The following is a 24,454-nucleotide window of genomic DNA, read 5'->3' as shown; positions in this document are numbered from 1 at the left end:
CAACCTAATATTGTATTTTACACAAAAACACAGAGCCCGGCCATCAATTTATTCCACTTTTCCTAATCAGCAGCGAGGCCAAGGATGTCTCCATACATATTCATGCTGCTCTGGAGAGTCAGAGAGACGGTACATTTACAGCCTACATTTACCATATTACCCTTAATGTTATTAGACCAGCAAACACAATTTAGCCAAATATAAGTCATACATAAGTAATTTAGAAAATGAGACAATATTAATTGTGCGGCCGTCATCCGGTTTTAATCCCGTTTGTGTGATAGCACTTCAATCTCTGGAATTGAATGCGGCCTGGCTGAATAAATTAGTACAATCAATGTATGACTAGATTCTCTGTCATGTGGACACACTCTGTGCAAATCTATGCAAATGTCTTATGAAGAGAGGATAAGAGAAACTCTTCTTCGCTAACAAAGCTCTTGATGATCATAGCCTATCTGACACAGTGGTGTGATGTCATTTTCACCCTCTGAGAGGAAAAGAAAGAAGTAGAAGGAGAGGAGGAAAATATGTCAGGGATGCTAACAGAGAAGGTTCTGGGTAAATGGTCATGCTATATATGTAAATGTTTGCTTGTGTAGAGATGCACATGCTACTACATGCTACCTGGCTAATATCCCCTTTTTGCAAATATTTCTGATCAAGTTCATAGTTTTCCTTTTCCACTTTTCATTTTCTCCTCCCTTCCTCCCTCCATTCAATTTCATTCTCCTCCTTCCACCGCCATCCACTTCCTCTTCTCTCTTTTCCTTTTTTGCGTTCTCCTTTTTTTCCCCCCTTCTCCGCCCCTTTCCTTCCTACCTCTATCCTAGCCCCTAGCCACCTCCCCCTCTCCTCCTCTCCCCTCCCTTTGCTCCTCTCTGCCTGGTATTGATTAGAAGGCGAACCTCTAATCTCCTTAAGGTCATTAGGAACACTTAATTAAAACCTAGTTAGAATGCCTTTGTTCAACCAAAGCAAATTGCAGCTGTTCAAACGCGATTAGTATGATAACGTAAAAACTTGTCGGCAGGGAAAAATATAAGACAGGGCCTTTTTTCGGTAGAAATGTTTACACAATTTAAATGCAGAGCGCTTAAGCACACAGTGGAAGTCTAAACTACTGTATACTCGAACTGGTGCTTCTGCTGTGTGTTGAGGGGATTGTTTATATTTTGCTAGTGGATGTTCAGCTTTATGAAACTAGAGGATTTATGCATGTAACTGGCTTGGGTTACTGGAGAAAAAAATTCAATTTGGAACATTTGTCTGAAATTGGTTGTTTTATAGACCAGGTCAAATATATAATAGGATGTATAAGATTTGATAATTGATGAGTTTTCTTGTGTTGTCATATGTGCACACGGTCAGTATTAACCACCCTCACCCTTTCTTCTTCTTTTGCCAATAGAGTGCAGATTTGAACCAGAAGCAAAAAAAAATGGAAATGAAAAGAGAAAAGAGAGGAAATCAATTTCATAGTTTAGTTACTGTTTATTATGACAGAGATAGAACAGCTTATCTACATTACATCTTTTTGAATACATTTGAATCTAAATTGTAACATTGACAACACATAACATAACATAGATTTTCAAACACACAGGCAAATGCATATAATTTCTTTAAAAACATATTTTTATGCATCGTAGTGCTACAGAATACATCGTTTGGTCACTTTTGCATATGGGGCTTCATCACATAAACTAATTAGTAATTCATGGATAATTGTTACCAAGGCCCAATTAACAGCACACATAGCAGTGCATCTCTAGTGACTGCCATTCAGTTTGCTGACATGGAAAGACACCTTGCCAGCTCCATTGCCTCTTCTTCTAGTATTCTTGCAAATTAAAGGACCTCCTTTTAATCATTCTTTAAAATGAGCTTCTTTCATTTCAGCTCTTTATCTCCATGTGATTTTATTCTGCTAAGTGACAATAAGCGATGTACAGGGACCGTCAGTAAACACATCTTGATGACTTCAGATCAGCTGCCCCACTCTCTTTTTGAAAACTGATATTTTGTTGACTTGTGGTAATTTCACAGCTGCGTGTCTAATTGTTTTATTGAACGTGCTTTTGATATATACTTGTCTTTTGATGCATTATATGTATTTGGGTAATGTCTGTTGTTGCCTTGTTTTAATGTAATTTCTTTCCTCTGTTTTTGTGGAGTAAAGAAGGTATCTGCAGCTTTCCCTATCTCTCTCTCTCTCACACACACACACACACACATAAGACATATATATTGTGCAAAAACTATTTAGAGTTTTGAATTTTATTTAGATTACTTTGTTTTAATGCATTTAGCATTAGTCTTACTGTATATGTATGTAAAGCAGTCTAGTTTGTAGAAAGTGGTCAAATGTGTTGCGTCAATGTATGAGAGAAAATGAAGTGCAAGGCTCCTCATTCTCCAACAGGAATTATGAATGAATTATCCCAGTCTATCCATACATCCATATTTGTTTTTTTCTCATCGGTGCCATAATACATTCCACACTTAAATGGTGATGCAGTACCTTTGATTAAAAAATAATAATTTTACTGATAGTCTTTCCACTGTTTTTCTACCCACACGCTCAGCTGACGGTTGCCTAGCAAAGGCAGTAGCGTTCCTCTTTTCTCTGAGAGCCACTTGTCTGAAACCCAGACGCATCCCACGTAGGTGGGGGGTAAAGCATTACAACCAGGCAGGGGGTAATTAGCCTTTTTAAATCGCATGTTAATGCCTCGCTGTCACGGACAATCTTCAGCATTCTGTAACTGATACAAAACGGATATGTCGCACTGTTTGTCCTCACGCCGCCCCGGGACTCTCAAGTTCCCGTTACTTGGTTCTCAACAGTGTAACGTTGCATCATCGTTACTTTGAGCCCAATATCCTGCCGCCTCGAGCGCTGCTGGCCAGATGGCGTCTCGCGGTAATCTCCTTAGCACCGCTTGCCGCATGTTGTGAATGAGAGAGGTAAGACAGACAGAGAGAAAAAACAAACAGAGGAGCTTTGTCAAGTTCAGCTGTACTGTCATTCAGTTTTTTCCTGTCGATGTGTGGGCGAGAACGACGGAGAAAATAATTCATGTCATGTCTGGAGAGGACTATTTTTTTTCCTCCTGGAGCGGTGTCTGCTATCGCTGACAGACAGGTGTGTGGAGAAATACAGGTAGCTTGTTGTGCTCGACTCATGCCAGAGCAACAAGTTGAATGTATCCTGACGCTGCACTTGTGATGGGGAGAGAGCTCTGTGCTGGGAATCCACCACGACAGGTAATCACGAGGAGCCACCAGATATTTTAGCATGTTACAATATCTGCATAGATTTACAAATTTGTACGGCATATAGTAGCCGTTATTAGATACACCGTGAGCTTCCATGTTTTCTAAGGGACCCTGCAGCCAAGAGGGTCCAGGTAATTCAACACTAGAGATGACTACTCTGCTGGCCTCTTTTTGTGTGTCAAAATGTGATTTTGAAGCTGATAAGTATTGTAATGAAGAGAGCTTTGGCCTAAGCCTCAATTTCCAACAAACTTATGTGAAAACCCGTTCAGTTGGATAAAAACCTGGAGGCCAGATGCCAGAGGAAAAACGGGCATGTTTAATTCAATGGGAAATGAAGAAAGGGGGAAAGCAATGTAGCAGTATCAGTTGAGCTGTGCCTCCATCAAGCTGTACATGATAGTGTAGGCTTTGGCTAGGGAATAGCCTGCATGGCATTTCACTCTCCTCAGATTTGTCTCATGTTGGATTTTGGTCTGATCACGTCCCTCTTTCCGTCTCTCCCTCTCTCTTTTCCCTCTCTAGATTGTGAAATCCTACCTATCATGTGAAGGCTTTGGTTGTGGTTTGTGTGTGGGTGTGTGTGTGTGAGGGACAGAGACAGTGTAACAGAGAGCTAAGCTTCGTGGCCTCACCCTAGGGGCACTGGCCTGCAAAAAATGTCCCTGTAACCCTGGAACTATGAAACCATGACAGTCATCACTTATTCAAGCGCTGCTGGAGGGCTTCCGAAAGAAATCCAGGTTCTCACACATCCCTCTGCCTCCGGGAATGGTCCAGAACCCCTGTCCGAGAATCTAGAACCTCAGACCATGCTGGACCCCAATCTGCCTGTGGCCTCTGACCAGAGATGGATTGAACAGAGAGACGACGCCGGTGGAGCAAAGGGAGGGAAAGCAAAAAGGAGGAGACAGACATGGGGGAGAGGAGTCAGCAGAGAGAGGATGAATAGAGGAAGGAGAGAGGAGCAGTGTAACTTAAGGACTAAGTGCAACAAGGAAGTTAAAAAAGACCTAAAAAGTGGGGGGAAATGTGTGGAAGGAAAGGACAAGAGCAAGACGGATGTCTCTGGAATTCTGTCAACAGAAGGCGAAATCAAGCAAAAGGAGAAAAGGAAGAGGTGGCCTGTTTTTCTTTGGCCATTTCACCTGAAAAACATCAGTGAGGGAGAAGTGAAGAGAGGAAAAAACATGATGAAGGGGATGAGGTGGCATCATATCTTCCTCTGGTTAACTCTCCTCCTCTTCAGCCTGTGTCCAAAACCTGCTTCATCACAGGTAAGAGTGGCTTTCAAGAGCTGATTCTGATTTCAGATCCAGAGACTGTGGAATGGCAATTGTTAACAGACAATGTACTGTAAGACTTATTCAATGACTATTAAATAGGCCTTTTTCACAGCAGACAGTTTGACTTGTCATTGTAGGAAAATCACTGGTGTTACTATTAACATTAACAATGTCTCTCTTCTGTTCTAGTGTCCCAGTAAGTCATGACTGTGTGACTCATTCAGTTTCTAATTTACACCTGTGCTTTTCCTACTGTGACATGTGGCCTATTGGAAGCTACAAATGAATGAATGTCTTTTCAACAAACATGTCCAAATATTTGTCTTGTTTTATTCATCATTTATTATTTGTCTTGAAATCACCTCTCCTAATATATTTTAAGTGTGCTATACACATACAGTATGAGTGATGGTACGAGATTTGTCCACAAAATGAGTTATGCTATATCTTAACCCTATTCTATAACCCATAGGCTGTTTCCTTTTAATAGCACTTTGAATTAGATTTCTAAAATGGCATTATAGGTCATTATTGTATCTAAATGTCTCAGGTTGCTGCCATTACAAGTAAGTAAAAGTGGCAAGAGACCCAGAATAATTAGAATGATGATACTTGTTAAACCATTTTCATTCTCAGGGAAATTTCCCACGAATGGAGAACATTGCTGCCTTCAAACCTGTGTCCACCTCTCCGGCTCGTTCCACCTGTGGGGTTCCAGAGCGGAGCGGCTACTGTCAGTCTCCGTCCTCCCAGACCGAGCTGATGACATGTTATCAGGCCTTCTGTGTCCAGGAGTGTCCCTATAGATCCTCCACACCTCCATATGCCCCACTGCTACTACCTGCACACAGGTAGGTAGATCCAATTCATAGTGATGTTATTAAAGTGTTTTAAAAGACTATATAATTTATCATGACCCCTGACCTTTCAGTCCAGGTAAAGTAAAAAACTTGACTTGGCTAGTAAAATAAGTTTGGCGATACCATAATTGATCTCTTATGATGTACTTCATTTTGAGAGAAAATACTGACATATTTAAACTTTATTCCACCAGGGGTACCTGTGTAACTGAAGACAGTAATCAGACTGGAACCGCTGCCAGGTCAGAGGGGGTTTCTGGTGGATCCAGTAGTGTGCTGTTTCAGGCTGGATGTCTGGTCTCTCCCCCCTCACAGAAACTAGGAGCGTTGGGTTCCCTCACCCTGGCATTGTGGATAAAACCAGGCTCTCCTGGAGAGATGTGAGTTCAATTTTTGTAATTTCTAAGAAATTAGGATCTCTCAGCATATGTCAGTTGCATAGTTGGATATATGAGGCCTTCTTTAGAAGCAGCCATCTGCTGCCGCTAAGTGTTAAATTGAATTTATTACAATGTCATCTTACACTACTTATAGTATTCTATGCATTACTAGATATATAGATAGATCTATAGATATGTTTCTTTCTGGAGAGTCCAGTAAACTCCAGCAGACTGAATTAAATGTCTGTCTAATCAGATTTAGATAAAAGTCAATGGTCTCAAACTATCCTGGTTGTATTCATCACTGGCCTCGCAGTTTCATTTGGCACAGCCAATAACAGCAATAACATGTTGTATCCTGCGAGCTTTGTTGATACTGTATTGGTTAGAGAACAGTTATGGGTCTCTAGGTGAAGAAGCTGACAGCTCACAACGCCTTGTTAGAAACATACTGTGTCTCATCAGCTGTTGGCTTTAACACTGGATCACAGCTCAGGTACCCAAAAGCTGACTCAGCAACCAGAACATGTGGATACAATGTCTCTTTATGAAGTAAAAGGGCATTTTAACAGTTGGCAAAGAAAAGGCAGTCAGACCAGGTGAAAAATCCAGAAGGCAGACAGGCAGTAGTTTACAGGCAGCAGATGGTCATCAGTGCAGGTACAGGTAGGCAGAAAGCAGTGATGGCTGGTGGGCAGGGAAGGAATGGAAGGTCTGATTGACAAGGAGAGGTTAGTTTATACAACACAGAGAGTATCTGTAAAACAATACTGTGCACATTACAAAACAAATCAAATCAAGAGACAATGTGATATTCTGTGTACCTTTTTTTTTAATTACAAATTTCACACTAATTAAAAGATAGTTTTCCTTCGTTGTCCATCTGTCTCACATTGACATTAAAAGAACTGGCTCCAGTTTGATGTCCAGAGCAGTCTCCCTATCTATAACGTTTCTTGTCTTTTCGTAGTAATTCTGACTGTACTTCCTTGTTTATGAGTAAAGTGTTGTAAGGCTGTTTCTTGTAGAAATTCTACTTTAAGTGAGAAGATGAAAGAGCGTAAAGAAATAAGACTGTATGAAGTTGTTTTGATTTTGTGGTATTATGAGGATATACTGCATATATTAAAATCCTTGGTGGCAGAAAACAGCAAGAAAGAGAATTGGGAAATAATCAAACACAAGTATGAGTCACAAATACTGACACACAGTAGCAGAGTAATCCAACATTATCTTATCCTGATGAAATATAGCTCCCTGCTGGAAACACACTGCTGCCGTGACGTTTAGTCAAATGTCTCCTTCGATATGATATCTAATATGATTTTCAAACATTGAAAACAAAGTGAAAGCCCTGTGATATTGATCTAATATCAAGGAGCAACCAGGCCAGGTCTGGTCAGGTCAGGTCAGTATCACTATCAGGAAATGTTAGCCAACAACTGGCTGTCATGTCCTACTTAGACATGTTGTGTGTGAGAGACAGGGGATGAGACTGTGCTGGTATTTTTCAGGCAGGGCTGGGACGGTGCAGAGTTTCACACACTCAGATCAGCTTGCAATCTCACACACACACACACACACACACACACACACACACACACACACACAAGACACATGCACACACAAAGAGAGATCAGTTGGCTTTGCTTGGCAACCCTATCTCCTCCAGCATACAGCAACACTTAAGTTAGATTGCTCGAACAACATCGGATGCTTTGTCATGAAACTAAAAATAGACTAAACATATGATGTCTTTATTTGTGTTTGTCGGTTAAGTATTTGTAAGTGAAATGATGGGCATTTTGAAAATAAAACGATAACTTTTTTCCACACATTCTTCTTCCTTGTCAAAACCTTGCGCCCACATTACCCATTGTGCAACTAGCCTCAAGCAGAGATGAGGAGCGGGCTACAGAGGTCTGGTGAGCTCACTTCTTTCCAACGGGTGATGTCACTTGAGGCAGTTTATCAGACTTTGTGCAGCTCCCTCTGGAGACACGAAAGGTTTTATACAACCTTTTTCGCATATGCAGTTGTACTCCCTGTAAACAGACTTTGATGTGTAAAATATTGGTAATTAAAGTAGCTTTTGTCATAAATAATTACCCTTTTGACAGATTAGCTTACTTCAGTCGAAAAATTAGGTAGTGACATTTTATTAGACTGTTGTTTAATACGATCAGAAGTGGTTGTCTCCATGTGGACAAACAAGGCATGGCTCAGTGAGGAGTAATTTCATGTTTGTGGATTAAACAAACATTTTTAAATAAGCTGTTATGGTTTTGTTGGGCTTTCATGAGATGAAGTCTGTCAACATTCACATATTGCACAGTGTGCTGAAAAGGTAAATGTGATAACTTTGCAGAGGTGAGGTGAAGATGAGACATGCTGTATGCGTATTCTAGTAACTCACTGGATGTTCGGTTTAAATCTTCCTGGCGGTTACGTTGAACCCTGAGAAGGAGAATCACAGATCAAATCACTCCTTTTAAATTTCATGCTGTGATTTTGTTTGTGAAGTCGTCTGTCTGGGGATTCAGATGACGGACAAGTCTTGTTGTCTTGGTGTGCCGAACATGACACCTGTATGTCTGAATGGAAGTAATATCTCTTCCCCCCTCGATCTCCCTCTCTCCCTCGCTCTCTTTCTGTTGCTGTAGTTGGCTATCAGTCTTTTGTTGTAGAGACGATCATGGCTGCCATCAAAGACGCCGGATGAAAGGAGGTCTCTATCCTCACCTCTGTCCATCTCTCCTCACCCCTCTCTCTTTGTCTCTTCCTCTCTCTGTGATTTCACATCCCTCCCCTCATCTGAACAATGAACAGAGGCAGCCACCTGTTCTTACAAGCCATAGTTTTTACTATACCACGGCTTCACTTCCAGAAACAGATTATGAAATTGTGTTTATATTGTTTAAGGATTCTCATTTTGAATATTTTAGGTTGGTTATGTGTACTGGACTTTCCTACATAGACAACACTTTTTTGACAACTTGTCTTTTCCCCATCCATCACCTCACTTTTCCTTAGCAATGTATTAAATCAATTGTAAGCCAACAGAAAAGTAATTAACAACAACTTTTAGTTTGATTAATCTTTCAAGTAAGCATAACATTTTCAAGCAAAGATGCCAAAAGTTTACAGATTCCAGCTTTTCAAATGTGTGTATCTGCTGGTTTTCTTAATCTTCTATGATGAATATCTGAATATCAAAACAAGCTCTTTAAATTTGTTAATTTTCATAGATTTTATACACCAAATAATCAAAAACAAACAAAAAAGCAGATTAATCAATAATGGCAATAATGGTTAGTTGCCACCCTAAATTAAATCCGGATATTCAGATATATCTAAAGTTAAAGCACTTTTACAAAAAACACGAAACATTTTCAGTCCAGTAAATCACAATTATTTAGTAGTCGTAAGTAACCAACTTGTATTTATTATCTATTTTTGCACTTATTATCTTCAGTCTATCTCTTTGTCTCTCCCCACAGACACACACACACACACACACACACACATGCATGTGCAGACATACATACATATGGTCTTTCTCTCATGCATACATCTACCTGTGATTTATGGGGTATGCGGCTCTGGGTTCATAAAAGCCATGATTTCCCATAAAATGTCAGTGATGGTGGTTAATATGACACGTGGAGGGTGTGTGTGTCTCTGTCTGCACCTAATGTAGCAGCTGAAAGCCAGCAGTCATGTAAAATATTGATATTCCATGTGTAAATGTCAGAATGAGAGACTGCGTGTAGTGGTGCTCGACTCCATGGGTTTCGGAGTCCTCTCTTCCTTCTCATTTAAGTTATAACAACTTATCACTGCCAAAAATTCAAATGGACTGTCTCGACTGTCTATTGCTGCTGAAATAATTCTGTTCTTTATTGTGTTTGTGTTTTTGTTTCCCTCAGGATGCTGCTGGAGAAGAGCTCAGGGGAACGGTTGTTGTATTCTGTGACGGTGTCCGAGCAGGCGGTCACCCTGCGGTATGGTCAGTACAGCAATCGGACTCCTCTGACCATCAGCTTCAGAACAGAGGGGAGGCTCACACTGGAGAGGTGGACACATCTTGTTTTACAGGTAACAAATCTCATGGGTTTGGGGATCCCGATGGCATGACTGCCCTGTTAAACATACGTGCTCTTAGAGTGACCGACGGTGGCATGTTTATGTGCATCCAGAGGTGTGTTTGCATGAAATTCAATCAACCATAGATGCACCATCAGGTTTGTGTTGTGAAAGCAGAGTGGTTACTATGTAAATATACTATTTTACGTATTTTATTCAATTTATTTAGGTATGTGGTTATTTTATATGGCTAAAAGTTTCTGATTGCTGGTTCTTTTCAGATTTTTGTGGATAACATAGTACTTTGTTATCTTTCTAATTCAAGGGTTGTTCTGGTACGCTGGAGATAAAATTTGGTAAATCCAGTTTCTGTGTCTATGTGAGGATGATAATTAGATACTTGTGGAACAGTGATACTTACTATTATTGTATTGTTATTACGGAGAACCTTGTTGCATGTTTGAAGGAGTGCTAAAAACAAAGATAAAAGTGGGTAAAAACAAAAATATGAAAAACGGGAAAAAAGAATTCACCATTGTCACAGACCCATAGGAAATTGCTGATCTGTGGAAGATGCTAATTTCTTTAAGTGGTGTATATATACTATAACATTGTATGTATTTATTTTCTTTCATTGGTCTTTCCTTTTTTATTTCTTCAGAACCAGTTGACCTAAATGGTACATCAACTAGAAATTTTAGAAGGCATCAGAAGTTAGAAATCCAAGGCTGTCATGACAAAAAAAGCTTTCATTAGCTCTGATTGTTCTAAAATGGCAGCTAGTGAAGTGGAGAAAGACTAGAGGCCCCAAATGAATCTGTGTCTGTGTGTGTGTGTGTGTTTCTGGTCTGTTGAAGAGTATCATTTTACAGATTACTCCATTGGACAATCTTTCTCTTTCAGCATCCCTGAATAACACCAGGGCTACTAGGGGAGAAAACATGGTCACCATGACAAGCCTGATCACTATAAGTGTCTGTCACTTAAGTTGTTTGTTTGTCTCCTTTTAATCTGTATAATCTTTAGGCCCAAATGTTTATTTGCATTGTATAACCATACTGTATTTATTTAATGGAGGAGGCAAATGCAGATAAAGGAGTAGATAAAGGAATGTACTGTACATCAGCTGGAGTTTGATTTGATTTAAAGCACGGTTCAAGGCCAGAGGGGTAAATGAGGAAGTTATACATGTTGACCAGTACTTAAAAGGAAAATGATTGTGCCTAGCCAGAAAATCCAACCTGACAGTTTAGTTTACTGGCTGGCTGATTGGTGTTGATGTGTGGTACAGTAATTTGGCAGTCCAACGTGTTGTTGGCTAAATGTAGTGTTGCTGATGGCTCAATTGCTAGCAAGTGTACAGTATGTGTGTATGCCCTGTAGGGATCAGGTTTTTATATACGTCTATATACAGTATCTTTGTGTGTTGTAACTGTCCGTGTTGTGTTGGTGTGGCTCGGAGGTGTTTTGAAACTTTGTGTGTTCGTGCATTCTTGTGAATCAACCTTTCGCTTAATGGTAAGGTGATGTGATGTGCTTTGACCATTCAGAAGAATAACATAATCATCCTTGACACTCAAACACCATTCGCCCATTCTCTCACACACACACACACACACACACACACACACACACACACACACACACACACACACTTATCTTAGACACACTCATAGTTGAGCGGTAATTTGTAGCAGACTTGTCAGCCACAATACAGACATTACCCTATGAAGAAGCTGGGTAATTTAGAAACCTTGCACACATACAGTACACACACACACACACACACACACACACACACACACACACCTCACACACACACACCTCACACACACACACCAGTCATCTGTCAGTTTGAAAAGATCAAAACCCCCAAAAAGACAGTCAAAAGGAATACGGGTTTCCAAGTGCCAGGAGCAATGCACACACACTGACACACACACACACACGTACACACATGGTGCCAGGAGCAAGGTGCTGTAGGGATGCTGGTGCTCCCTAGGTAGTTGTCTTATCTGATTATGGTAACGATGTAGAGAATAGTGGAGGAAAAGGTAGCCTGGGGGATGGAGGGACTGACAGAGGAGGAGAGATGGAGAAAGTGAGGGAGGTGGCTCAGTGTATTTAAGTGATGCTTACGAAGTCAGTTTACTGTGGGACTCACTGACTCACTCTCCTGTGCTTTTCTGCAGAATTTATTACTAATCTGTTGCTCTGCTTGTACATAGAAAATGATCTCTACCGCTGTTGTGAATGAAGGAGAGATGGGTACAACTGGTGACTAGTTTTACAGTGGTGGGTAGGAAATAATGAGCTGCATTTAATGTCCCCATTACCACGTGGTGGGAAGACGGGGACAAAATGTTGTATTGGTTTATGCAACCTTCTGTGCAGGGTCTAAATGATTTTTAAATCAACTTGAGGATATCTCTCATTTCTGAAACAGAAATAATATAAAACTGAGAGTTGAAGATGTACTGCAAGTCTTAGGGGAAATCTAGAAGTAGGTGTCAGTGTTAAGAGGAAGAGAGAGATGAAGACAAAGAAGTGGCTAAAAGAGACAGCAAAAGATGGAAAGAAGAAGAAGAGAGTTCACGATTTAAATAGCTTTGGAGTACTATCTTTTAGAGTACCAGTGATTGACTGTGTGCCTGGAGGACCCCAGAGGTGTCCGTCTGTTAGTGCCTGAGCAAATCAGCATTATCAGCTGAGGCAGTGGCAGGGACAACCAGTCACACTGGTCCCATCATGACCCAACGCGGCTGAATGTTTAACACTCGAGTATACACACACTCTCTTTCTTACACACAAACACACTAGTGATGTATGTACTGCCTCCGCGTACACACAACACCACACGCACATACATACATAGAAAGAGTTCAGAGGGCTCGTACCTGTTGCTAAAGTCAGACAAAAGAGAGGAGAAACAGAATTGTTGAGAAAAGATGAAAAAAGAGGGTACATGGGTCAGTGTCTGAGTGTCATAGTGAGTTAAGGTTAAGACAAGATTTCAAAGACACACACACACACACACACACACACACACACACACACACACACACTATCTATGTATTTATTGCAGGGAGTGAACTAGTTGTTCTCTAGACCCTGACAGCTCATCTGCTTCATTACTCTGCTCTTAGACAGTTTGGCTGCTGAAACTTCTACTGAAAGCCATAATAAGCTTAATGAATGTTTTCACGCACAATTACACTGGAGGACTCTGGCCTGTGTGGATGTCTGTGTATGGACTAGTCTGGTCTTGGCAGAAGGCAACTCATTTGCACCGACTGATCTGAAACCATCACAGTGTTTCCATCTCTCTTTTTCTTTCTTGAATAAATGCATGTACACATACCTCATCGCACCACTCTATCTGCAATATACCACACATTTACCTGTGACCAATAGTGTATGAGTGCCCAGATGTGTGCACAGTGTCCCATGTTATGCAGGGATACTGTAGAAAAAGAATGACCCTTTCTTCTCTTACATCCCCTCTCTTGGATTTATACATGTCTGCAATACATAGCTGGTGCTGGTGCAGGTTTAATGTCCAGTAATGCTTATACATACATGCTTTACCTCAATATATCCTCTTATTTCAATATTTGAACCGTCCAAGTAGTGATGAGGGTCCTGCTTCTGTGGCAGGCTGCTTGATGAATGTAAAGTAACTATAAGGTAAATGTAAGTATTTACTGTAAGAGACTCGAGTGATATTGAGATTTGACATGAAAGAATGTAAGAAAAAATGTTTATTTATTATGAAAATGACATATTCAGTAACAGAAGTGAGCGTAATAGAAAGTGCATTTGTTAGTGTTTTCTGCTTTCTGGCCAAAAGGCAAAACTGTGACACACACACATGCAGACTCACCGCACACTGTCTTATATACTTACCGATGCTTTTGTCTCTGTCCCAGCTGGAGTGACAGAGACAGATTGTGAGACAGACTGAAAGTGAATGTGTGTGTATTTGTTTATACATGTGCATACACTATGTGAACAAACATGGAGGCACCTTTTTTTAGTATTTCTGTTGGCTTTATGTGTGTGTTTGCGTGCATGCGTGTGCACTAAATACAAGTATATCTATGTCTGTGTGTGTGTGTGATTGTGTGCATGTGTGTGAAGGTGAGGCAAGGTTGTTATGTAGGGGTGAAGCGGACACCTCTATGGTAGCCCTCTGCCTGCTGGCACAGGAGGCGAAAGGGCACGAGACTGGCATCAATTACATAGTGAGAGAGAGGGAGAGAAAGGTGTGTGTATGTGTGGTGGGGTTCCAGATTTTCTCTCTTTAAATTCATTTATTTATTTATTTTACATCAGTGTTTCATGCCAGTGTGTGCAGTCTGTTCCAGCTTGATAGTGCGAGCAAGGCACTAACACGGCCAGGGTTAGGGGTTTCATTCCCACTGGAGCCGTGAGATATGAGTGCTAAAAATGTATGCAGCAAGGGTGCTGCAAGGTGCTTCGGATAAAAGGATCCACCAAAGAGCGTGTGTTATGTTAACCTGCCCTTTCTTCAAATATCCACCCTGAAGTAGAAGTTGCATGGCATAAGTTAGTAACCCTATTAAGAGTGAAAGAAACGTAATAAGCAGAATATAATAAAAAGAAGATGCTCAGCAGTGGATATCAAACTAAGACTGGAAACTGGCCTGTACCTGCGTCTTTAAGACGAGGACCTAACTGAACCTGACTGGTACTGCCAAATAGGAGAAGCAAACCCAACCTGACATCCGAAGCGATAATTTTGCTTTGTCTTCCCACTGTGCATTTACTGTATGTCTACTTACAACACATACAGGGACACAAACTGTTGGAACAGAGATAAGGATGCACTGATCTGATCCACCTATACTCTACTATACACTGACACTGACGTTTTTTAAAAAGATTGGGTATCGGCCAAGTTGTGTCCGATCCACATTAGATACAGTTTCTTTGTAAATGTCATTAATAAAATGTTGTGTTTCTGCCAGCAGTTACATTCATTCAGTCATGTCATTACCTTACATGAAATCATTTCCAGTGAGTTCCCACACAGTGAGGTATACAGAGTCTAAGGTTAAGGTTATGATTGGTACCCAAATGTCGGCAGATACCCAAAGTTAAGGTGTCAGAATTGGAAGCAGGAGAGAAAATGTTGGATTGGTACATCCTTAGTAACAGTAAACATTTCTTAATGAATTAGATTTGAAAATAGCCAAACCTGACCACAGCCAGCAACTTCAAGCAACATCGTGGCCCCAAATCAAACCCGAAACCTGATACTGTGTCAGGACCCGCCAAGTCGCAGACGTCTACCTGGTGCAACTAACCCTTGTTAGTCTGTCTCCTCTTGCAGTGTGATACTGTATGTGCTCCTCCTTCCTTGTATGCTCTCACAAATGTCTCTGTGTTGTTAAATGGGACCCCTCTTTGCTTTCGGCTCAGAAAGAAAAAGTCTTAGAGACTTATGGTCTTTATTAAAAGGTTGGTGTGTCACCTTATATATGTCCCCCCTCTCTCCTTTTCGCTCTTTATCTTTTGTCTCTGCTTTTTTTCTCGAAGATGATTTTGTCTTTCTTCCTTTCTCTCTCCCTCTCTGCCTCATCTATCTCTCACTCCCTCCCCCCCTTTCATTGTCTCTCCCCTGCACCTTCTTTGTCCTTCCCTCTTTCCCTCTCATTTTCCTCACGCACACTCTCTCTCTCTCCCTCTCCGTCTCCCTGGGGACAATTTTCTTTTCTTAAATAAACTGTCATAGCTAGTGTTAAAATATGGGCCTTACACGGGGTGAGCGCGGCAAGGCAAAGGCATGGGGCCCTGGGCTGGTATAAAACATGGATAATATGCTGTGAGAGGTAATTGTATCTTTTAGCGCTGAGATGAGTAGAACAAATGTGTCTCCTCTCCATCCTCTCTCTCTCTCTCTCCCTCTCCCTCTCTCTTTATTCCTTTTCCTCCTCTCCTCCTCTTCCTATCACTTCCTTGACACACTGCAGCCGTGCTAATATGATAGAAAGAATATTGGCTGTACATCAGAGCTGCTAACAGTTCATAGTGGGTAAGGGCAAGTATAGAGGGGGGAGTGAGGGTGGGAGAGGCTTGGAGGGTGAATAACAAGGAGAGGGAGAGATAACAGGAGAGAGAGAGTGAGAGAGTGAGGGAAAGGTGACAGTGCACCTGGAGATGAGTAAGTGGAGAGCTGGGGATGCATAAAGTCACATTACACTTTCACTCAGGACGGGAATATCTGGGAATATCCAGCAAGCTGTTTCCCAAAATCATTTTAAGGTTAAGATGATTTTAGTCCAATTTTAAGTCCATCTGAAGATGATTTTGGAGAAGTGGGCCTGGTCTTTGAGTTCAAGCTTCATGAACATTTTATACAAACACACTTGACCAAAAGATGTTCTTATCTTGCCCCAGTGTAAATTAAAACAAGAATAAATAGCAGTCTTTTTTAACTTATATTATTGTTTTAGTGTTAGCTGATTAGATACAAGCTAAAACAGGGGCTGTGCAGTTTGCTCAGCTGAGCCACTATAATCAGGTTTTGATTAAGTGAGCTCTTTGGAGCTCTTGCTTCTGCAGAGTAACATCACTGCCACATTTGTTGCAGATTTCAATTGCACCAGTGATAATGTAAACAAATTTGCATTAGAAAACCATAACAAGAATGTACAAGAACCTTATTGCACCATTGTTCTTTCTCTCCATTTCCTTTCTACCTTTGTTGTCCTAGCCCAGCTTCTCTTCCTCTCCCTGTCCCAACTTTCTGTTCCTTTTACATGATGCAATTATTCAAATTATTTAGTTCCATATCACCCACTTGTCTCCTCCCAGGGCCAAGGTATGTTTAAACCAGCATTGATTATGTTTTTGATCACGCTGAAATGTTTATTTATTAAAACCCAAATTATTTTTTAATAACACTGACTTCAATAACATTTTACAAAGACACCTTCGAGAGGGATGCTGTGGTTATATGGTATTAACCACTTGGTCACTAGGACGCCTTCTTTTTGCATTTCTTTAACATATTTAATTTTTCCTGATTTGAATTTCTCCGTCTTGTAGAGTCTTCCTCAATTATGTCAAAAACCATCTTGCCACATCACCTCCATCTTGCTCTCTGTGTACTTTCTTTTCCACGTATCCTGCTTTTCTTCTATCAACACCAGTGCCTTTCTCTCATTCACCAAACTCTTCACTCCAACCTCCCTCTCTTACTTTCTCTTTCTTCGTCCCTTTCTCACTCCTTTTCTGACCCCCCCCCCCCCACCCCAGTGACAGCTTCACTGGCTGTGGAATGAGGTGTGTTATCAGTGAGTGGCATGTCAGTCACAGGGCAACACATCCGGAGGAGAGCGGCTGCAAGGAGAGAGTTTGGTGAGGTGGGATGTGTGGGGGCAGAGACAAGGGGGGGGGGGCAGGGATTAGAGGAGGTTAAAAGGAGAGGAAAAGATAGGTGAGGATGAGCAGACAAGCATGAGAGGAGCAACAAGAGAGGGGAAGGCCTGAGAAAAGAAAACAAAAGATGGTTGAGCGGAGTTCAAGAGAAGAGGGTGGTGATGTGGCGATGAAAAGGAGAGATGGTAGATTTAAACAGAGGAAACAGGAGCAACAGAACAGAGAATGTAGGATTTTAGAGAACAGTGTGTTAGAGAATAAGATGGATGACAATATTGTGAAAAAGTTAAGCAAAGTAAATTTTGTTGATGTAGCTCAAAATCACAAGGTTGTCTCGGAAGGCTTTACGATCTGTACCACCCTCTATCCTTAGATACTTATCTTCAATAAGGACAAACTCCACCCAAAAGGTCTTTAACGGGACAAAAATGGGAGAAACTCTTCAAAGATGGACAGACATTCACCTTTTGCTGCACCATCTTAAGAATCTTTCAAATCAAGTGAATGACAGTATATACTGTGACTACAGTTCACAGTGGGATGGGCGGGTAGCACATTGTTGTTCTCACTTCTGTTATTTTAGTTGATTTATTTGTGTGCTTTTGGTTGTATGTATGTTCACTCTAAAATAAATAGAGGGAACTGCCAATATAAAAGTAAGATGTAAACAGTTTTAATCAATTGTGTCAATAAAATAAAATTGTTAGAGAGGAGCTGATCAGCAGGAGGTGAACTGGGTGGATGAGAACAACATGGATGACAGGGGGAAATAGTAGTAACAGGGACAGCACAGTGTGTGTGAACTGTTGTGTCGCATTCACACACGTACACATATATAACATTAAGCTCCTGCATAGAGCCTCCCAATGCCTTAGCGCTTAATAGACTAATCGGACAGCAGTAAAATATGTATCTAGAATTGATTTCTGGTTTTAGTCCTCAAGGTCCCTCTCATCTACTTTGACCTCAAGCTGTCACCGGCAGCTAAGATAGCTCTTCTCCACATACAAATAAAATGTTATTTTATTATGTCTGACACTGTCTGCAGCATGTCAGGTGTTTGGATAACGCCCAGCTGTTTAGGATAATGAGAACTATTCAGGTAAATTTCTGTGTTGTGGTTCACCTTTCCTGGATGATGAATTGAAAAGCAGCATGACAGCTGTCTCTCTGAAACGCCTCTACATTTTGAGTTGAGTTATTCACTCTCAAATTGAGTTTTTGAAGTAACAGCTTAGTGGCAACCAAACATGGGTTTTATGTGTGTATGTTTGTTTATATTGCTCAGAATTTGACATTCAAGTGACACAGACCTGCATTTTGTGTTTTGATTGGTCATCGATAAAATCATTAATTAATGATATTACTTTCCAATACAGAAGTTAGCTCCCCAATAATTTTATATACCTGAATATTATGCTGGAAAAATAATCTGTCATGTCGTCAGTGTGGTAAAGTGCAGTTACTGAGCGATTGGATGAAGTTCATGGAAAATTACCCACAGACACCTAATTCCTAGCTGTTAGCTATCTACCACTGTAATGTACCAGCTATCCTACATTTTACCATTGCAAGAAAGAAAAGAAAAGGTCAATTATTGCAGGTCATCTGACTTAAATTTGTCAATTGTACATAATTCAGAATTTTAGCATGTGATGCATACAGGATTTCAAAACTGTCTGTTCCTCTTTTTATAATAAAAGTATTAAAGTTATATTTTAGGATTTTTGTTGGGTAAATATTTTTTAATGACCAACTTGGGCTAATAATTATTCATATTTTCTCTATCACTTCTTTCTTTTGTGGCCCACAGCTACAAAGTGAGCTTAGAAGAAACAGTGCTGTCCACACTGTGTACTGAGCCATGGCTTGGCAGGAGTGTGAAAATCGAGAAGAGCTTTAGTCAAAATGCCAGTCTACAGATCACTAAAAGCTTCCCACTCAGGGTTTCCCTGGGCTTTTAGAGAGGCTTAGGTGGTAACATTGCCAGTGGGGTGGGTTTTTCACAGGGAAAGGGTGCTTGAAACTTCCTAAGAGCTCTGAAACCTTAAGGAACAAAGTTGAAGGAAATTGTTTAATAAGGGAAGGATAATAATGAAACTTTCCTTAGAAGGGGAATTATAAAATAAGTTATGGTAAATTTCATTTGATAGTCAGGTAAAACACCTGTAGCACTCCAATACATGATGATACAGTACAGTTTTATCAGTTTGGTCCCAGAACAGCAAAAGTCATAAAATAACTAGCTAAAATTGACATAATATGATATAATGTGGAAAAATGTTGTATAAAAATGCTGTTAGTGTCCGTTGAGTTTATGAGTCGTGGCTCAGTAGGAATGTTGCAGGAGAAAACAGTAGGCAACCAGGCCAGGTACTAATGGAGTCATGAATGGTGGCAGGGACCACAGGTGGTGTAGGGGTTAGATTCAATAACCAAGCAGGTCCAGGACTGAACCCTGCTGAACCCAGCTCTCCTTCCAGTTTCAGCTTCAATCTTAATGCAACACAGGAAAGAAGAGCCAAACAGCAGAAAAAAACGTTATACCAGAGCAATAATGTGCAAGTGTGTATTAAATTACTGTCCTGTAGCTTTGATTCGCATGTTTATGGACGTAGACCCAGTTATTTTTTTAGATAAAAAAGCTAAGGGAAGATTTAACTTTAGCTTTGTTGTTATGGGTGCACCAGGACATTCAATGGTATTAAAATATAACAGACACTTACAGGATGTACTGCAAAATTGTACAATTGTATTAGTTAATTGTATTAATCGTGTGAATACATAATTGGCTACAGTCAGTGATCACTACTTCTGGGCTCTATTGTAACTCTGTATATCTGAAAATGTATGCTGTGATGGGACCTTAAAGTGCTTTAGTTAAAAGCCCTCACAAAATACATATCCTCTGTATGAAGAAAAGAGGATAGGTAACCTTTAAAGTAGTCATTTCCTTTCCTTTGGACTTAGTGGATCCAGTCCAAATGAGACTAGTTATCAACACTAAAGAATTCTTTAACTCCTTTTCCTCTTTTATTTTCCTCCATTCTCAAAGAACTCTGAAGTTACGCTGGCTAAACTAGACAAAGAGAGGTAGAGGAAAGGAGGAGGTAAAAATACAGATGGACAAGGAAAGGGAAAAACGGAGGGAAAGTGTTTGTGAAAGCTAACAAAGGGGAGTTGGCTGTGTTTCAAAAGGGCGCGTGGCGGCTAAGGAGGATGAAGCGCTTCAGGATTCATTTACATCAGGCCTGACAACTGCCTCACATCTCCCCAAGAGCCACACAGCTCTGGCTTAGAGATTCCTAAAGAGGGCCCTTCTTCCAGCTCCCTCTCTTACACCCGCTCTCTGACTTTTCTTTTTCTCCCTCCTGTCTCTTTTTTTCTCTTTCCTTTTTTTTTTTCACTCTTATTCTCTCCTGCGCTCTCTCTTCTGCTCTCATGCGCTTGCCAGTCTTCAATCAGCCATCATGAAAGTGTCTGTCTGGGCGTCTTAACTATCCTCTGAGAGGCAGACACTTGTCTGGGCCTGCCTTCATCCCCTAAAGGCGTTTTTTGACTTGGACTTATTTCCCTCCTCACACCTTTTCAACTTCCCTAAAGAGCTGACAACAAGTGAGAGCGACAGGGCAAGATAAACATGAGGGAAAGAGACAGGAAGGGAGATGAGAGGGGGAAGTTGTCGACTGAGAGGGAAGAGAAAGTAAAGATGGTTATGAAAAATAGGGAGAGAGAGGGAGCAAATGAAAATGAGGTGAGGGAACTCAAAAACTGAAAAAAGGTGAAGAAAATCAAATGACCTCGTGAGGAGGAGAAAGGACAAAGCAAGGAGGACCAGAGCAGAAGAGGGGAAGACGGGAAAGTTGAAGAAGGAGAGGGGGACTCTAGTAAGACAGGAAGAGTCACATTTATCAGTGGTCCCACAGTGGGTTTCCCAAACGCAGGATTTGGAGATGGGGTAAAGAGAGAGAGTAGGACAGGGCACATTTATTTGGGGGGTTGGGGGGGCCCTCTTATGGAGGTATCTTTCTTTTTGCCTGGGTTTGATGTGAAAGGGGGCTGCTCTTGCTTTGACGGTGTTTTCTGCTGTGCAGTTTTTAATATTCATGCAGCAGGTCGGGAAAGGAGTGGGGAGGAGATTTTTGGTCAAACAGAAAGCTAATTTGCGGCTGAGGCAGTTTAGCCTGAGGCTCTTTCTGCTACTGGGGAAATGAGCTGGAAGATTAGCCGTATGTATAATTCACACACACATGGTCTCACTCGCACATATACACACATGCATAGATATGCAAAAACACACCAATGGTGCGTGCATACACTTTTAGAAGTAGATAGGTGCACACACACACAGAGCAGCTGCCACTCTCTGAGCAATGTGTGTTATAGCAGTAACCTGCTGGTAGGCCTTTACTGCTGCATCTGCCCCTCAGGCCGCTCCCTTACATGTACGTAGGTTTCACTGTGGTGCTCAGAGTTAGTGGTATCCAATGATGCTTCATGTAAATGTTGATTTATTAATTGGTCACCAACTATGACCTACTAGGAACTTTTTTTTTCTCTAAAAAACCTGGTATACAGTTTACATTGGACAAAATTAAGTACAGTTTTTTTCCCCGAAACAACAAATCACCTTATGTTACTGCTCGGGCCTTCCTCACCCTAATCAAATGTTCAAACTACTATGAAAAGGGAAACCAAGTGATGTATTGTTTATATTGATTAATTCTGATTGGTTGACATAGTGTTGTATTCACAATTTGATGACACTTTTTGATTTATTCCCACAGAAAATATAGAATGTTCACTATATAAAGCTGAAGATACAGTAAATACAAAGCCTGAGTTCATGCTGGTCAGTGGAGACTTATGTCTATCTACTCTGACTGATTTCCAGGTCCACGGCAGACGTGTGAGTCTATTCCTGGATGGGCTTGAGGAGGATGGGACACCATTTGACACACAACCTCTGACCGCCAGGCTCTCTGACATCAGCGAGGATGGTGCCATGTGGGTGGGGCTCAGCTCAAACGGTAAAGATGGCTGCGTATGAATTTTGTTTGAATGTTTTTGACATGTGACAAGTTACATTGTTTTAAAGATGCATTAGATCCATATTCCCCAGATGCTTCCATTTCTCAGTGGTACTGCATTGAAATATCTCCCCAGAAATCTTCCTCCTTAACAGGGCCCCGTCTGTTTTTTTCTTCCAAGTGGAGAAAAATGACCTCTTAGTTTATCTTGTCTGTAGATCTAAATATGGTGTCAATGACTACTCCACCTTTATTTTCCTGCCAGCCTTTATCCCCTTTCAACTACACATCTGTGATTGATTGGCGGTGCCTGGGAGCCATCTCAGAGTCAATAGGAGAGAAATTGAGAGAAAAATGATATCCGTTCGTCTCCCGGGTGATAAACGAGTGTTTTTCTTCTCGTTTATCAGGCATTGATCCTTAGTTCACGGCAGGTAGCATCTGATCAGCTGAAGATCACATCAGTGGTGGTGATCAATAGAAGTGATTGGCTTGCGGGAGAGAGAAAGAGAGAGTGTGTGTGTGTGTGCATGTTGAACCTGGGGGCTGTGTCTGGAATTCTGATCAGTGGATTGATTATGCGAATGCTGATCAGATGTATTGATTAACAACTATGTCTGTTTTTGGAGGAGACCAACTGAAAACGGTGTGTCTGATAAATACGGCATGAAGTTGTCAAGAGCGGAGCTTTAACTGCCAAACGCATTTTTTTTAAGTGGCCGATGAGAATAGCATGATCGGTTGTATCAAAAGTGGTGATGAATTGTTGTGAATCAGCTGCTAATAACAGATCAGTAGTGACTTCTAAGAGATCTAATTTGGTGCAGTGGTGTGGTTGATGATTTTTCAGATCATGCTTGAGTTCAAGTGGTCACAAATTTGTGACATTATGGGACCTTAGAGTTAGAATCTTTAAGATTTTCATGAAATCAAACGTTTTTGATACTATTTATGGTCAGTGTTTTTTCGGCAATACCCATTCAATGTATTTACATCCTGTAATTACCTCAATAATGATAAGCCAGTTTCTCTTCTGTTGTATTTGTATTGTAAAGCTCTTTGGATAAAAGTGATGAATAATTGCAGTCCATGTACCATTTCTGACAAACCAGCTGCTTAAGGAGCGTTAGTTTCCTCCAGAATCCTGGGACCTGTAGTTGCTGTTACCACTAGTAACCATGGGTCCCAGCAAATCAACCAAGACTGAAACTGAAGGATTACAACTTTAAGAAAAATAGTAAAATCATCTTAAATATTGAGAGTGACAGGACCAGTAAAGGACGGAGAGAAAAAACACACATAACTCTCAGTTGCCAGTATTAACTGTCATCAGCTCAACAAAAATCATAGAAGAGGAAACTGAGAGCAACGGATGACAGAAACTGAAACACAGAGAGAGAAGACAGAGACCTACACAGAGAAGAGAGAATTAAGGCTTATACCTTGCATCATCCCAGTAACAATAGGGAGAGTGCTTTTCAGAGGAAGGCATAATCCCATTTCCACACGCTAAAGAAATCCTGAGCCAAAGCCTAAGGCTGCACAACCACACACTGTTCTAACACACTTACATCCCATAACACTCTCTCACTCTCTCTCTGTTTTACACACACATTCACCCCTCATCAACACACACATTGTAGTTGGGCCAAACATGGCAAAGCCTCTCTCAAATGCAAATACACACACACATGCACACACACTCATACACTCTCTTTCTCGAAAGTAAGGATGTTTTTTTTGTTTTTTTTGGAATACACACAGTAAAGCCTCTAACACACACACTCACAGACAAAGCTAGGCATGGCAGGGGTTCTGTCGATGCTTAGAGACGTTTATCTGTCTTCTAAGAGTTGTTGTCAAACTAGACAGAAGTTTGTTGGACACTAAAAGACTCCGGCTCTCTTTGGACCGGCATCAACATCTGTGTTGTCTCTTATGTTCTATCCAACATTGTCACGTATGTATGGTTGTCTGTGGAGATGTGTTGGGGGGCTTGACTGTGTTCGTTTATGTGTTTGATGGTGTTTCTTGTGTGCAGTCCAGTATCCACATGTGTGCCTGGACATTGTGCCCATATGTTTGAGATATTCCAGTGTATGTTTGCTTGATAAAGAGCCGTT

At 41.0% G+C, this 24,454-nt stretch overlaps 1 protein-coding gene across 1 annotated transcript in view; it reads left to right on the top strand.

Moving 5' to 3' along the window:
- Positions 1-3,971: 3,971 nt before the first annotated feature.
- ush2a (Usher syndrome 2A (autosomal recessive, mild)) overlaps positions 3,972-24,454 on the top strand; it is a 190,163-nt gene continuing 169,680 nt past the window's right edge. The window contains exons 1-6 of the mRNA XM_070906384.1: positions 3,972-4,402; positions 4,532-4,559; positions 5,205-5,419; positions 5,623-5,808; positions 9,738-9,906; positions 22,196-22,331. Coding sequence (XP_070762485.1) covers positions 3,972-4,402; positions 4,532-4,559; positions 5,205-5,419; positions 5,623-5,808; positions 9,738-9,906; positions 22,196-22,331 — 1,165 coding nt within the window. The remainder of the gene's footprint in view (positions 4,403-4,531; positions 4,560-5,204; positions 5,420-5,622; positions 5,809-9,737; positions 9,907-22,195; positions 22,332-24,454) is intronic.

The sequence above is a fragment of the Enoplosus armatus genome, chromosome 1 (assembly GCF_043641665.1).
Source record: "Enoplosus armatus isolate fEnoArm2 chromosome 1, fEnoArm2.hap1, whole genome shotgun sequence".
In the NCBI taxonomy this organism is placed as follows: domain Eukaryota; kingdom Metazoa; phylum Chordata; class Actinopteri; order Centrarchiformes; family Enoplosidae; genus Enoplosus; species Enoplosus armatus.
Note: the sequence above shows the minus strand (reverse complement) of the source record. Positions and strands in the feature narration are given on the sequence as shown.